Here is a 15,298-nt window from a genome sequence, read left to right as displayed (position 1 = left end):
AGAGAATCTCACAATGGGATGATGAGTCATACAGGAGGTCCTTGATGGCCCATTAAAAAGAGATAGCTCCAGGAGGGAGTTGTCTATGAGTCATGCAGCAAGGCATTTGATGGGCTGTTAACAGAAGGCACCCCAGAGGGAGGGAGGTTTGGGAAGAACACTGCTCCAACAATTGGCTTCATTAGTTCATGAAGATGGTGATAGAATAAATCCTATACTACAACCCAGGACAACAACAACAAAAGCAGCAGCAACAACAACAACCAAAACCCAGTAGTTTATTTGAAAAGAGAAATTAAAGCAATTAAAGCAATGTTTAAGGAAGAGGAAATTACTATTTCCAGTCTTTCAAATTTCAGGAAAAAATAGCTGACTCTTAATAAGCAAATGCAGCCTTAGGAGCATCCTATGGAAAATTCTATTTAAAATGTAAAAACTTTGAAGTGTCAGAATTATTGAGAGCAATTATCTATAGTGCACATCTATGGCATAATTTACTGTCAACTGCAGATGGATTTACAGCTCAAAAGGTTGATCACAATTTCTCCAACTCATGATCAAATAGAAAGAAATTCAGCAACTTGAGATTCATACAGAATCACACAGAATCAACTGGGCTGGAAAAGACCTTTGAGATCATAAAGTTCAACCTATGACCAAGCACCATCATGTCAACTAGAACATGGCCCTGAGTACCACATCCAGTCTTTTCTTAAACACCTCCACAGATGGTGACTCCTCCACTTCTCTGGACAGCCCATTCCAATGCCCAATCACCCTTTCTGTATTTGTTCTAACTTGCATGCCACAGCTGCATGAAAAGTGGCAAAGGCTGTCACATCACTTTTTTACTTTGTTGTTTCATCTAGCATAAACTGATGAGATTTAAAAGATCCTGCATTGCAGTCCTATCACCACAGATTAAGAAAACAAACAAAATTTTCATCATTCTTCTTGAAAAGGCAGTATTTTTGTCTTGGAGTACATCCTCCTTTACTGATAATTGGTACAATTTGGTTGCATGAAGCAGATTATTTGTGTTCTATAATATAATAAATTACCACGCTCTAAATCTTTCCATCACCAGCCAACAGGTTTTGTCTGCTTATGCCTTTTCTGTTCCTGATCCTTTTCCCCCCAGCATGGAATGAACATTATGCAATATAGCAGAGAGAAAACAACATAGATTCATGATGATTTTTTTGCTTTGTATAGATAAAATACATAGTAGCTACATGTGCTTGTCCTTTCACTTTATTGTTAATTTAATGTTAGCAACTGGAATGTTTCACAAGTAGAACCGCTTTTGGGGTGCTTTCTATCATGCCTTAATAATACTCTAACTGAGCTTTCAACAGTGAAAGAATTTGATGCCTATAATCCATGTATTACTAGAGTTTTAAATAGAAATTATTTGGATTTTGTTTGACCTGATTAAAACAAGATAAAGAAGGATACAGAAGGAAGTAATTGAGTGATACAATAGGTCTGAAATTACTACACCTAATCTTTTAAATTTACTACTTCCATTCAAAATGAAGTTCCATGTGTATTTGTGGAAAATTTCTTTCTTTGCAAAATGAATTTGATTTAATCATTCTGGTTAGGTCTAGGGGAACATAGCACACTGTTCTCGTATTGTCTTCTTTTTCCAATAATGTAAATTTTGTAGCTTCCAGAGAGCAGTTATGACCCAGTAAATCCACCTGTATGCCTAACAGATCCCTAAGATCTTTTTGGCATCTGACTGTTCTAAAAATATTTGTTTTACTTTGTTTCAAGAAAGTTTTAATGGTTCTTTTAAGTCATAAATTTTCTGGACAAATGGATTCTGATGATCTTTTTACTTATGTGACTGTTATGTTTGTCGTGGTTTGGAAGACAGGTGTCTAAGGAAGGCAGGAGCCTCCCTTAGAATGGAGAATGTAAACCCTCTCCCTCCAAATTATTGCAATTTTGATATTAGGAGGATCTCAGGCAAGGATATGAAGGGTAGGAATAACAGTTCTTTACTAGTATGTATAACAAGGCAAATGAACAACAATAACTGTGGCATTAACAAAAACAGAACCAGAAACCTTGTGACATCCTTCTCAGCTGAGAGAGGAAGGGATGGAGGAGAGGCTTTGCTTCACAAAACCCGGGGCAGTCTGATCCCGTGCCCCTGCAAGATTCTGAGATCACCAAGCTGGAACGGCAGGAATGAGCAGGAATCCCAGGCTGGTGGATGAGATGTATCAGAAGCTCTGTGGTGGTAGCTGGAACTGTGGGAGCTCCCAGCAGGGTAGGGGGTGCTGGGCTACAGCACGAAAACACCCAGAGCAGTGCTGGAGGAGCAGCTGGGGTGGAACAGCAGCAGCCTCCAGCAAGGCAGGGAATGAAAAGTGAGCTCAGAATTCCTAGATACACAAGCAAATGGTGGTAGGTCCCTCAGATTGGACTCTGGTGGTGACAGTGAATTCTCTCTGCACTGAGCAACCAGCTTGACTGGTCTCCTTCTAATGCCGAGAGCGAGAGGGAGCAGCTGCCCCCACCCTATCCTTTACCTGCCCCCCAAAACTCTTGGAATCTTCCCCCTCCAAGAGAAACTACCAGATAAAGGAAGTGTAGCCAGATGTTACACTTCTCTCTTGACTTTGGTCACTTCTTTTTTTTTTTTTTTTTCTTAATTAGGCACAATTACTCAGTAGTTAGTTTCCCAGCAACTTACGGGAAAAAATTCTATAAGTAAAAAGAAAGAAATTTAACCCCCAGCAATGCTTACTAGCCCTTATGGAGTGCTAGAGCTCTAACTCCTAAACTGTAAGTAGTGACAGAAAAAGAGAGATTTCCATCTAATGCAGGGAATGTAAATCTTTACCCACTACTCATAAAAACTTTTTCTCTTATTAGCACATTACAAGCAAAAATGTATTTCACAATTGTTTTCTAATTTAAAATGCTGCACATTAGGCATCTGAGTCCATATCTGGGTCCACACTGGGGTTTTCTTCTTTCAAACTGACAGTTGCCACTACTACCATGATTTTGAGCACCCAGGGGTAGTCTTTCCACTTGATCGGTCACAGCTTCTTTCAAAGAACTTAAGTAGAGATGTGAATGCATATTTTGGGTGTTTCAGATTTTAACACCCTAAATATACCTTAGCAGACCCAATTTAACAGATAGGCACACACTCTTTTAATGGAAGCTCTAGCTTTTATCTGGACAGGCACTGTTCTGTGCCTGAGACTTGGTTGGAATGTGTGCCGAAGTTGTTGGAGTATACAAACCCAAACAATGGAAATAAATTGCTTGTATTACTACCCAGCAAATATAAACAGAAGAATGATGTCTGTGTTGCAGAGTGTATCACTCCACACCCTCAGGATTGCTCCTGCAGTAGCTGTGAAGCTGCTAGTGCATCATCAGTATGAAAGCCTGCAGTTTGGGATGTCAGTGATACAATTAGTTATATGCTCTAATATAATTCTGTCTTTTTGTTCCTCTATTGTGACAGAGGGTCACACGTACAGCTGCTGTTAGGAGCACAAAAGGACGAAACAGGCCAGCAGAAGATCAAGCAGGAAAGCTTCTACTTTATTTTTCTGACTCCATATATATAAAAATTTACAGACAGGACAAGATTGGCTACACAGGTAGCCACCTCTTTGACCTCATTGGTGAACATCACCATCAGTCATCATTCTCCTCCTAGAGAGGAAGAATGTAAACAATTCTAATAATATACATAGTTTACTTGAAGCTGTGTGAGAACAAAATGCAAACAGTGAAAAGCAGGCAAACTTGAGGCAACACTCTATAATGTAAAATCTGTAAAAGGAAATATGTAGGGCACTGATAAATGATTTTCCTCTCTTGTGGGTCTCCTAGACATTGGCTTAGTCTTTCAAACTACTAAAAACTTTTTCTACATCTGTGTCAAGAAAATGGTTATACTATTCTGAATTTAAAAAGTTAGTCTTACAGAAGTTGTATTTTCTGGTAAAATCGCTAATATATTTTCCTATTGGATAACTGAGGTGTGATAAGTAAAATGTATCAAAAAGGCAGTAGAAAAGGATGGAGAAATGTCTAATGATTTTAACTACAGGAAGAAGAGAAAAAAAAGAAGAAAAAAATGTGCTCATCTATCTTAGGACGAAATGTCTTGAAGATAGTCATGGAAAAAATACTACCACCAAGAAACATGGTTCTGCCTGTCTGAAGATAGAAAACACAGACAGACAGAGTGCTACAGGAATGGCGGTTCATGTAAATATGTTTTGAATGATATTAGTATCTTCTTTTCCTTGCAACTTAAAGCACTGAGGTTGAATATAGTCAGGAAAATAACAGTCTGCTGACAATTCTGAGAGTCTCAGATGAGCTTCAGTTTAATACCTACCAGAATATTACATGGCATTCAAACACTGGGGTGTTTTCCCAGGATTTGAATCAATGCTTATTTTCTGCATTCACAAAGCTGTATATAGTCCCAGCTGCTTTCAGAGTGCTCTGTTAGAAAAGTCCAGCTCTTAACCTTATTTGTCAGCTGTGTTGCAGCAAACAACCAAACTTTCCTAAAGTTATGAGCTAAATGAAAAGTGAACAGAATTAGCAATGATGCCAAAGGTCAAAAAGACTTGAGAAAGTAATATGCTTTGACAAAATGAGCTGGAATACTCCTGTAATATTGGTCTGGAGCAAGATCAGAAGAAAAACAGAATAAAAGACAATGGGGTTGGGTTTTTCATTTGCAGGGGGTTTAAGTCTTAACAGACTGGTTTGCATTTCCTGACTTTGTCATAGACTGAGAGCAGAAGTTGCGATTACTTAAATATTTCACTGCGTTCACTATGCCAAAAGCATTGTTCTGCTGTAAAAGCAAGAATAAAAAAGTGATATGATTTGTGAGATGAAGGTGAGAGAGAATTTCTTTGTATTTTTTGTGTAGATTGTGTAGATTGAAAAAGCCTCAATCCCCGTGCAGAATCTACATGTCCTGAAACCACTAGATAAAGAAAACCCAAAACAAACCAACTAAAAACATCCCCAATCAATCAACCAAAATTATAAAGTTAATTATATGGATCTGCTGAGAACTGTCATTGTGTCAACTTTGTGTATTCAGTGCCCTTTGAGTGGCTATGCTCTTGGCCAACCATGAAGAACAGTAACTACACAGTAGGTGTGTTCACAAATTTTCATAACATTGCACACTAGATGAATTTGGATGGGGCCTTTGGAGGTCAAGTGATTGATCTTGCTCAAACCAGGGCTGGCTTTGCAGTTAGATCGACCTTTGAGTAAGTCGTAAATGTTTCCTTCATTGGCAGCCTCTGGAGGCATGATCATCCTCAAAGACGCTAAACTTCTTTCTATCAAATAGGAATTTCCCTTGATATAGACTACATTCATTGCCTCTTGTGCTTTTTTCTGAGTAGTATTCAGGATGATTCTGGCTCTGTCTTCTCTGCATCTACTCCTTAAGCGGTTGAAGACAGTGTAGTGGTTTCATGTTTGCTGAATTCTGGTTTGCCAAATTTAGTGTAGTGGTTGGAGTGTCTACCCTCTTTTTCCCTCTGAGAGACAGAATTTGGAAGGAAAAGGCAAAACAGGCCCAACTTAAGGTAATCAAATTTATTAACACACACGAAGAAGAAGAAATAGGAAAAGAAAAAAATAAATGAAATTTCTAACACAACCCTTTCCACCACCGCAAACTGTTCACTTTCCCACACAACATAGAGAGAAAACTATGATTTTCAGTCAGTTGCAACCATCTAAACATAATTTTGTACCACTTTGGTTATCTAGTCTCTCTAGAGTTTTCATGGAGACGTTTGCCACAAGAAACAAAGAGTCTTCTGGCTTTCAACGTCACAAATCTGCAACCGCTGACTGCGCAGTCCCATCCATTAGCAGTATTTCCTCTGGCTACTGGGGTCTCCCAGCATATTTGGGGGGATCATTTTAAGAATGCTTTTTCTATCTCTAAAATCGTCTCTATCTCAAAAGAAATAGAGACCTCACTTTACTCCAAGGAGCCAGCTTTCAATCACTTTCTCTCTGGAATCATCTTTGTCTCAAAAGCTGAGACCTCCTTATTTTTACCCCAGGAGCTGAGGGCTTACTCAATTCAAAATTCTCAATCAGATCTCAATTATATCAGTACACAACCTTTGACCAGAACTTGCATTCTCCCAAACAGCATTATAATATTATAAAAAAATGGTCCATTTCTCCATGGTTTACATCCAGAGAAGTCCAGCCAAAAATGTCCACTTCCTCCATACCTTCTTCCAATAGTCTTCATCAGTCATTTTACTGACTTTGTTTCATGTGGTCTTTCTACGTTTTAAATCACTCTGTCTTCCATGGAGAGAAAGCTTAAGTTTTAGAAATCCCATTTTTGTCAAGAAAGAGTTAAAACTGCCCAGGCCTGCAGTGATCTCTGCTGGGCAGCAGCTTCTTAGGCTGAAGGATCCCAAAGCAGCCAGGCTCTTTCTTTCTCTCGGCTGCGGCTCACAGTGTATAGTTTCAAAGCGGCAGTGGTGATGGGGAGAAGATCCCATCCTCCCCAGCTTGTGGAACTGGCAAATAGGGCCTGTGGCACAGCCCAGCCAGGGCCGGGCCCTCCCTTACAGCCGTCGTAAGCCAGGCTGTAGCCTATCCTCTTTTTCCTGCCAAGAACCGTTGGAGCCCAGCCAGGCCTTGAGCCGCTCCCTCACCATTCAGGGGAAGTGGAGGAGGCCTGGGCCCGGAGGCATGGCCATGCCCCAAGCCAACTTCTCCCAGGAGGGGGGGGCAGCAGGGGCATGGCTGCTCCTCAGAGCAGCTGCTAGGGACAGTTGTTACCTGTCATTGACCAGAAGGAAAAGGGCCAGTCACAAGGGATCCTCTGATTTTAAGCCAGGGTTTCCACAGGTGTAACCAACTCTTCAATTGGTCAGCCAAGCCATAAACATCTGCTAAAACCTCCCTAGAAAAATCCTACATCTGTGCTAAACTACCATAGACAGCAAGTAGATCCCTCATTCGCCTTCTCTTCTTCCAGCTAAATGAAATAAATTCCTGCAGGTTCCACTTGTATGTCATACACTTGAGAACCCTAATTGTTTTGGTGAACCTTTGCTAAACTCACTACAATTTGTCATTGTTTTTCTTTGATGGAAGATCTCACACTACTCCATTTTTTTCAGGGACCTCAGGTGAAATTTCTGTTTACTGTTGATACTGTTGATGTATTATCTGCCTGTAAGATTTCTAAGCTATAAGAAAGCAATTGATGGTAAGAGCTAAACCTGTTCTACATACTGGTTTGAAGATAAAATCAGGAAACTGAATGAAAACATGTGGTTGGAGAAAAACCATGTTCATGGCAGGGCCACAGTTTAGAGTGGAGTCCATTCCAAGTTTTCAAGTTGCAGGTTATAATCAGGAAAACATTATGAAAAAAGTTGCATGGAGGAAAGTCTAAATTCTTCTCTATTCATAGGACTTCAAATCCTTGTAGGAGGATATAGTCATGCACAAATGCTCACCTTTCACAATCATGCCTTCTTGGATCTTTTGCTAGTAAGGTGCTTTATATATTCTTTGCCACTCTTGCATCTATAGTGTTGCATTTCCATAATGAAGGTTGTCAGGAAGCTTTTATGGGTGTCTGAATTTATTTAAAATCATAATTTATTTAAAATCATCAAAATTGTTGACTTAATTAATGCAATGTCCACTGTGACAGTTGGAGCAAAGAAAGCTAAAGATGTCTTGAGATATGGTCCACCAGTAAATTGCTGAAAATGAAATTAAATGCAAAACTGGAGGAAGTTTCAAGAAAGTTGCTCATTTTTGTTGTATCATAGCGACTTTGTAAAATATCTAGAGCTTCTAAAGTAATTATGGCTACATTAGGAAGATTTGTAAGTGAAATACTTCTCCAAAAAGTATATTTTAGCTGTTAGGAATTGTAGCTCAAAAACTGATCATATCTGCCATAGTCATGCCTAACAACTATCTACTTGGTGTCCTTTGGAATACTTAAAGGATGATTAGTCTATGAATATCCTTGTACAGTATCTTCTATGCAATTCAGTGGTAAGTCTGCTGCCAGAAAGCCCTTGAAAGAAAGGGTTCATACTGGGAATATCTTCATGCAGACTGTTGTTAAACTACCACTTACACAAGTGACTACACACTAGATACACAGATATCCTTTTAGATTTCAGCTGCTGACTGTGCAGTATAGTGCAGTGCAGTGGTATTAGCTGGCTTCAGTCAATCTTTTAGTGTACAATAAAGTAGCTAGACACCTTTGCACATTTGAAGCCTGTCACATGTTGAGAACATGGCTGTCTGCTAGGAAAAAAATAACAAGTGTAACATTGTGGTCATTATTGTTTTTCATAGTGTCTTGGTTTGGCAAGACAGGTATCTGCCAGGGAAAGCTGGAGTTTCCTTTGGAACGGAGAATGTAAACCCCTCCTTACAAATTATTATAATTTTGCAATTAAATGCTTTTCAGGCAAAGATTTGGGAATAGGAATAGCAGTTCTGCACTAGAAATATTAAGAATACAAATGCGGTTGTACAAGAAACAAACAAACAAAACAAACAAAAATCCTAGAAACCCTTACAGAGTCAGAAATATGACCTGACACCCTGTTGGTCAGGGTGTTGGAAGCAGTCCAAACTACGCCCTCCTGGAGTGGCAGATGTAGTTTTGTTGGAGTAGATATGGTCCTGTAGAAAAGGGTCCAGTAATGGGGAGGTGTGTCCAGTCCTCCTTCCTGGGAATCCAATGGAAAACCAGAATTCCTGGTGTTCCTAGGTCTCCGTTTTCATCTAATTAGGAATGGTTTGGCTCCCCCGCTGGGTGGATCATCTCACAATGGGATGATGTAATATGTCATATCATTGGTGAGCCTTAATGGCCCATTAACAGAAGATATTCCCAGGAGGATGAACATGTTGTGGAAGAGATAAGGAGCAATATTCTACCTGGTTTAAACAGCTGGCCCATTACCAGAAGGCACCCACCCCCTCCCTCCTCTCTTGGAGTTACTAGAGATAAAGAGAACACCTCCCCAGCTGGTTTCAACGGATGGAATAGAACAAATTTTTTTTTTTGTTACATAGCCCAGGACACATAGCCAGAATGTAACTGACTAAACAACGTATTACAAGTTCAATAATGTATAACCTTGATTTTCCAGAAAATGTAAGTGCATGGCTGTATGTGTTAAATGTAACAACAGGCTGATATCTGAGATGCCATTCAGAATATAATCAGTATCATTTACCCTGTCCATCTAAATTTAGTTGTCTAAGAAAACATGCATTAAACAAATGCTTTCAGTTATTTCTTCATTCTTTGATAATTGAAATGATGATGTAAACAGCTCTAGTAAATCATATTATTGTGAATAATGCACAGCAAATTCTCATTGTCATTTGTCAACTTAAAGAGCATTTGAATAAAGTTTTTGGAAAGCGATTTTCTCTGTCTTTTGTACCTAGGAAAACTAAGGACCATATCCTCTGTGCTTCTTTATTTTGTTGATCCAGAAGAGAAAAATTTTACAAGCTTGAATTCCTATACTGAGGAGGCATTGAGTTCTACCATGTTTCTTATTAACACTTTTTACATGCCAGAAGGATGAATAAGTTTGGTATAAATATTGAGGGTATAATATCCTGATCTGATAAAGCATCTGAGCATGTGCTAGGGCTTTACTGAAGTCAGCAGTATTTTAATACATGTTTAAGAGTTAACCAAGGAAATATTTGTCCTTGCTGAACTGGGAGCTGCATGGTAGAAGGAATAGATTATACTTAACCCATTGAGAATATTTCTTTGTTGTATAACACTTCTTGCTTTGTAGAAATAAGATGTGAATTATAACATCAATGCCTCACACTCTCCTTTTAAGGCATATATGTATATATCTTTAAAGCAAAAGTTTTCCTCTTCAGATTTTAATGAACTTACCTATGGCTGAAGTAACAAAATAAGGGAAGAAGAAGACTGAAATTATATTTTTTAATGTCAATTAATAAAAATGCTAATTGCATCCTTATTTTTTCCTTATTATCAAAAATTTATTTTAATGTTAAAGAAATACAGATATTGCCTCTTTTATGATTTTGCCACTAATGCACTTTTTAATAGCTCACATTTCTAAGAAAATAACAGTTTCCAAAATGTTAAGTATGAGTTTACATAAAATCTGTTCAATAGATTCCTTATATGTCATTTTGAAGAAAGACAGAGTAAATTTTATTTGCAAATGTGAGATGTTTATCAAAAAGTATTGTTTCTTGACTAGAATATTGTTTTGTTCTGTCCATAAAGGGGTACAAATGCCTGCAAGTGTATACATCTGCATGGAAATGCAATGTCTAAGTTATACATAATATTTTTCTGACCAACAGATATTTCCTGGACTGATTCTCTCGGACATTAAGCCTGCCAAAAGAATGAAGTTCAAGACAGTCTGCTATCTGCTTGTTCAGCTCATGCACTGTCGCAAGATGTTCAAAGCCGAGATCCCTTTCTCCAACGTCATGACGTGTGAGGATGATGATAAGGTAGTCGATGTGGGTCAAGTTCACTCTTTGGGCATCAATTTCAGGACTGCATCAAGCAGACCATCTTTTAGAACATAGGAGATGATGTTACCAGTAAAGAAGTTTATGGTGTTCCTGCTGGAGCTAGAACAATCTAATTCCTACAGCAAAGACAAAATTTAATTATAAAAGGCCTCAAATTTGGAGCTGCTCTTGGAAAAGCCAGCATAGGTGTCCTATGTGGCTTCTATTATGGGCTTTTTCACCAGAATTGGAATTTCTGAGGCTGTTCCCATTCTTTTAAACATACATTTTTTTGCATCTTTTGTCCACCCCAGTCTGAAGCTGATGGTGACAAATGCAAACCAACAGAATAATTTTGTTTCTCTAGATGGTTCTCTGAGGTATGAAAGGCAACTTATGAGCTAAAACCCCTCTTTATCCATAATTCAAATCCTAAACTTAGAAGTCTCTAACACAAATATAAATTACACTTTCTTGAATGCCTTGCAATTCCATAAATCAAAATTGCTTTACATACTAGTAGTCTGGTTTGCTTCTTTTCTATATGTGAATCTACCTGTAAATTTATGGATAAAAGCCGTAAGAGTTGCTCATTCCGTTTTCTTTGACAGCAGGTGGCAGTATCACACAAGTCACTCCACCACTGAGTGGTGGCATGCAAGCACTGGAATCAGTAATTCAGCTTGATTGTAGTTCAGGTGATTGCTTCACCCTTTTTTTTTTTTTCTTTTTTTTTTTTTTTTTTCATTTATTGAAGACTCAGTCTAGATCTTACTTTCAGAAAGCATTTGAACTTTCATATTTTGAGTTTTATATGTGCTTGCATTTCCTCTGGAGGAAAAGGGGAGAAAAGTCAATTAGTTCCTTTAAAACAATGCTTCAGTGAAGATTTTCAGAAACTCCAGATTTGATTTTTAAATTGGCCATGTACAAGCCCTTCCAATTGGGATTTATTGTTAGCTTTGAGTATTTTTTAAAAATAACTCATACATTCTTTGAAGCATATGAAATACTTTACATCGTGTCATGTGTATATGTATGTATAAATATGGTCATATACACAGAAAATCTCCATGTGGATTGGTTAGTGATCTGATGAATTTTTTTTCATGCCAGAACATTGGCAGTGAAGTTCTACAATGCTATCAGTAATGGAAACAGTTGTTCTGGGCTTTTGTAGCTTTTATATAAAACATCATGGATTTGTATTACATGATACTAATATAAATATACTGTCTTAAAATGTTTCTTTAGAGTTTTCAGTCCTCAAATCATGTAAATAAAGTAAAACAAGTGGGATGTTTAAAGGCTATGAAGCCAGTATGTTTCTGAGAAACATAAATACTGGATCTTACATATGTAAGACATGATGTAAGTTTACTGTGCAAAATAATAATAGAGACACAAATAAGATATTTAGAAGAAATATTTATATGCAAGAAACAGCTATTTTGATTAAGAACGGAAACTTTAACCCTGTTTCAAAATGGTAGACTAGATAATATAATTTAATCCATATATCAGAATAACACCCATATTCATCTACCCTCATTTCAGGTTTTAATTCAAAGAAATATTTATTTAAATACTGCTTTCCTCCTCCTTGTTGATATACTATAGGCTTAAATTTCAGTTGTAAAAATTCTTTGAAGATGTATTTCTTCTGCAACTAATGCAACATATGCTAACTAATTATAGTTTATTGAGAGCAAAATTATGTATTTCTGACAATATACCTAAAAGCATTTAATTTCCCTACAAATTACTGATACATATGTTTCTTCAAGAAAACAAATTTCTCTCTGTTTAGAAACACTGAAAACAGTTGTTTGCCTGGCAATTCAAGATCTCTAATCAATATATGTCTCTAAAATTAGTTTTCATGTTGAAACAATTAGCTCTTAAACCAAAGACAATTTACCATGTAATCAGATCTGATAGCTTGAAGAAAAATGTTACTTTATAATTCTTTACTGCTTGTGTAACCTCCTCTCTACATATAAAGCCAGCAAAGCAAGGCTTGAAAAGTTACTTTATCTCTCCTAGGGTCCATTTTCCTTCACAAACAGAAAACTAGAGTACCAGTCAGCAGATAACCCTCCTCATTATTCATAAGGATTTAGATATAATATACATATAAGCTATGTAAGCTAATAAACTGCTGTAGTTCACAATTTGTTCACTGATGAGGTACTCCTAAGAATTTCTTGTGAAATGAAAAAGGAAAGTGCCATTTCTGCAAGATTACTTAGACAGAGATCACCATCATTTTTACCATTTGAATTAAAAGGATTTGTTGTTGTATAGCCTCTAGAGTGGGCTATTTAGGACTAAGTGTTCTGATAACAGAAATTTTGTTTTCTTCTTTAATATCTTTCTGACAGAATCTGCTTATATCCTGAGTAGGCTTATTATTTCATAATGTTTTGAAGTGTCTTGAACTCTGCAGATGCTAGATTAAAAAAAAAAAATCCTTTAACTTACAGAAATAGTAGAACTTGACTGAGCTTTGTTGTCAAAACTCTTCTGGGAGGTAGGCTTGACCCCTGTCCAGTCATAGACCAGATCTAGCCATTCTGGTTTAGAATAAAGTGCCCAACTGAAGGTTGCTGCCAGTGTGGCTGAGGTGCTGCTCACTGTCTCATGAGTGCTCTCTGTGAAAAGTGAGACAGTTTGTCTAAAATCCCCTTCAGATATGCTCAGTCATAAATCTTTTCCACTGGAAAGGACTATGAGTAATCATCTTGTAGTTGTGCTATCCCAGCCTTGGAGGGGCCAGCTAGGCAGAATTTAGTTCTGCTGATCTGTTGGATGGCTCCATTCGAATCTGCATATGCACTTGAGGCATACTCAAGATGTCTTAACAAGAGAGCTAATTGGGTGAGTTAAAGGTAGCAACACTTGATATTTCAGACCCTCTCTCTGAAATCATGGATATGATCATTGTCCAAGACTTTAAGGTAAAGTATCTTTTTGAAATATATATTGTTACTAGACAGTAGGACTTTATTTGTGTTATGAGGAGCCTGGTTATCTTGTCTTCAAGATGCCCAGAGCTCAATGCTTCTGTCGAGAAAACAAACCAAAATAAAACAATTTTGCAAGGTAAAGTCACCCTGACTGGGAACAGATTATTTTCTCAGTGGCAGAGGAGTGTCAGGGCTGTATGGGGGAAGAATTTCTGGATTAAAATCTTGGAATGAAGTGGGAGTTTTCTCATTGGTTTAAATGACATCATGATTTCAGGTAAGGAATTTTAAAAAGGTGACATTCACACTGAGATAAGAACTCTGTCTTTTGTAGTTGCTCTGTTTAATGAATTCTACATCCTCTCCGTGAGATGGAGGTAATATGAATAGCAATGAAAAATCTCAGTGCTAAAAAATCTGTGCTTCTTTCTTCATCCATATTACAGAGGAGAGCATTAAGGACAGCCTCTGAAAAACTCAGGAATCGTTCCTCTTTTTCTAATAATGTTGTATACAACACTCCGGGAACTCGAGTGAACAGATACATCAGCCGCTTGATAGAGGCCCGGCAAACTGAGTCTGAGATGGCTGACTTGAACTTCATTACCCTGAAGTATAAGCAAATTGAGCGTGAAAATAAAGTAAGGGGGTTTAAAATTATTTTTACTGATTTCACTGACCGCAAGCCAACTAGCATTGGGATTTTTGTTTGGGTTTCATGCAATGTTTAAATTCTATTCACTATCTCTAAATACTCCACTGGACTGTCTCTCAGTTAAGACAGTGACATTATCTCTACCTTCTATGAAAACTCTTGAAGGGCATAAAAAGAAAAATTGGTATTGTCCTACTTGTCACAATCCTACTCTGTGTTATATATCCTGTGTCTTGGTCTTTCTTTTGCTTCTCTAAACTGCCCGAGTCACCTGTTTAACGTTATCTCATTGCAATGTGTTTGCCTACTCACTCATCTGCTCTGGAGAAGTGTAAATGACAAGAAGATGGACAGGTAGCCTGCTAAGTGTTGGTCCAGAAATTCTAGAAAATATGAAAAAACCCACAACATTAAATCTCTGGACAAGGTTGCAATATTACACCAGTGTGGCAGTGCTGAAAGCAGGGGATTTACTCAGACATACAAGCATGCATATCAGCTAACGATTGTTCCTACCTTTTAGGGGTTTATTTTTGTGAATACAAATAATTCGTATTTACAGCCTTTAGTTTATGTGTTTGAAAAAACAAAAGTGGTATTGTTTTGAATTAATTTGGCAGTAGAATTTATTTTTCCACTGTAAGTGACTTTATTGTCTAAGATTTCATGTCGCTACTGTTTCAACTTAGAAGGCTGTGTGCCATATTGGATCCAAATTTTTTAAGGTTTTAAGCATAAATTTTGATTTCAAGTTTCCAAAGTAATTTATTACTTGGCTGTAACATTTTTCTTTCAAAATAAAATGTTTTCTGGTGTAAATGATATTGAACTTTGTATCTTTCTGAGAAAACACTTTCATGTTTCCACCCCTGTAAAGCTTCCTCTTGTTAATACTGTAGCTTAGTGAAATCAAGGACAGTAGCTGCTCCAAACTGAGCCCATGTACCTCATTAGCTGCTGCCTCCAAGTCCACACATTAGCATCCTGTCCTGAGCAGCTGAAGCGACAGGACTTCTTGAAAGCAACACTGAGAGGTGTTTGGCCTTTTATCATGATGAGTAAGTAGAGGGAGGGCCACCCCCTTCTGGTTCAAAGCACT

At 37.7% G+C, this 15,298-nt stretch overlaps 1 protein-coding gene across 1 annotated transcript in view; it reads left to right on the top strand.

Annotated features, from left to right (window-relative positions):
- ADCY1 (adenylate cyclase 1) overlaps positions 1-15,298 on the top strand; it is a 156,434-nt gene that overhangs the window by 111,314 nt on the left and 29,822 nt on the right. The window contains 2 exon segments of the mRNA XM_066323149.1: positions 10,417-10,572; positions 13,991-14,185. Coding sequence (XP_066179246.1) covers positions 10,417-10,572; positions 13,991-14,185 — 351 coding nt within the window.

Source organism: Sylvia atricapilla, chromosome 1 (genome assembly GCF_009819655.1).
Source record: "Sylvia atricapilla isolate bSylAtr1 chromosome 1, bSylAtr1.pri, whole genome shotgun sequence".
In the NCBI taxonomy this organism is placed as follows: Eukaryota; Metazoa; Chordata; class Aves; order Passeriformes; family Sylviidae; genus Sylvia; species Sylvia atricapilla.
This window is presented reverse-complemented; position numbering and strand designations above follow the sequence as displayed.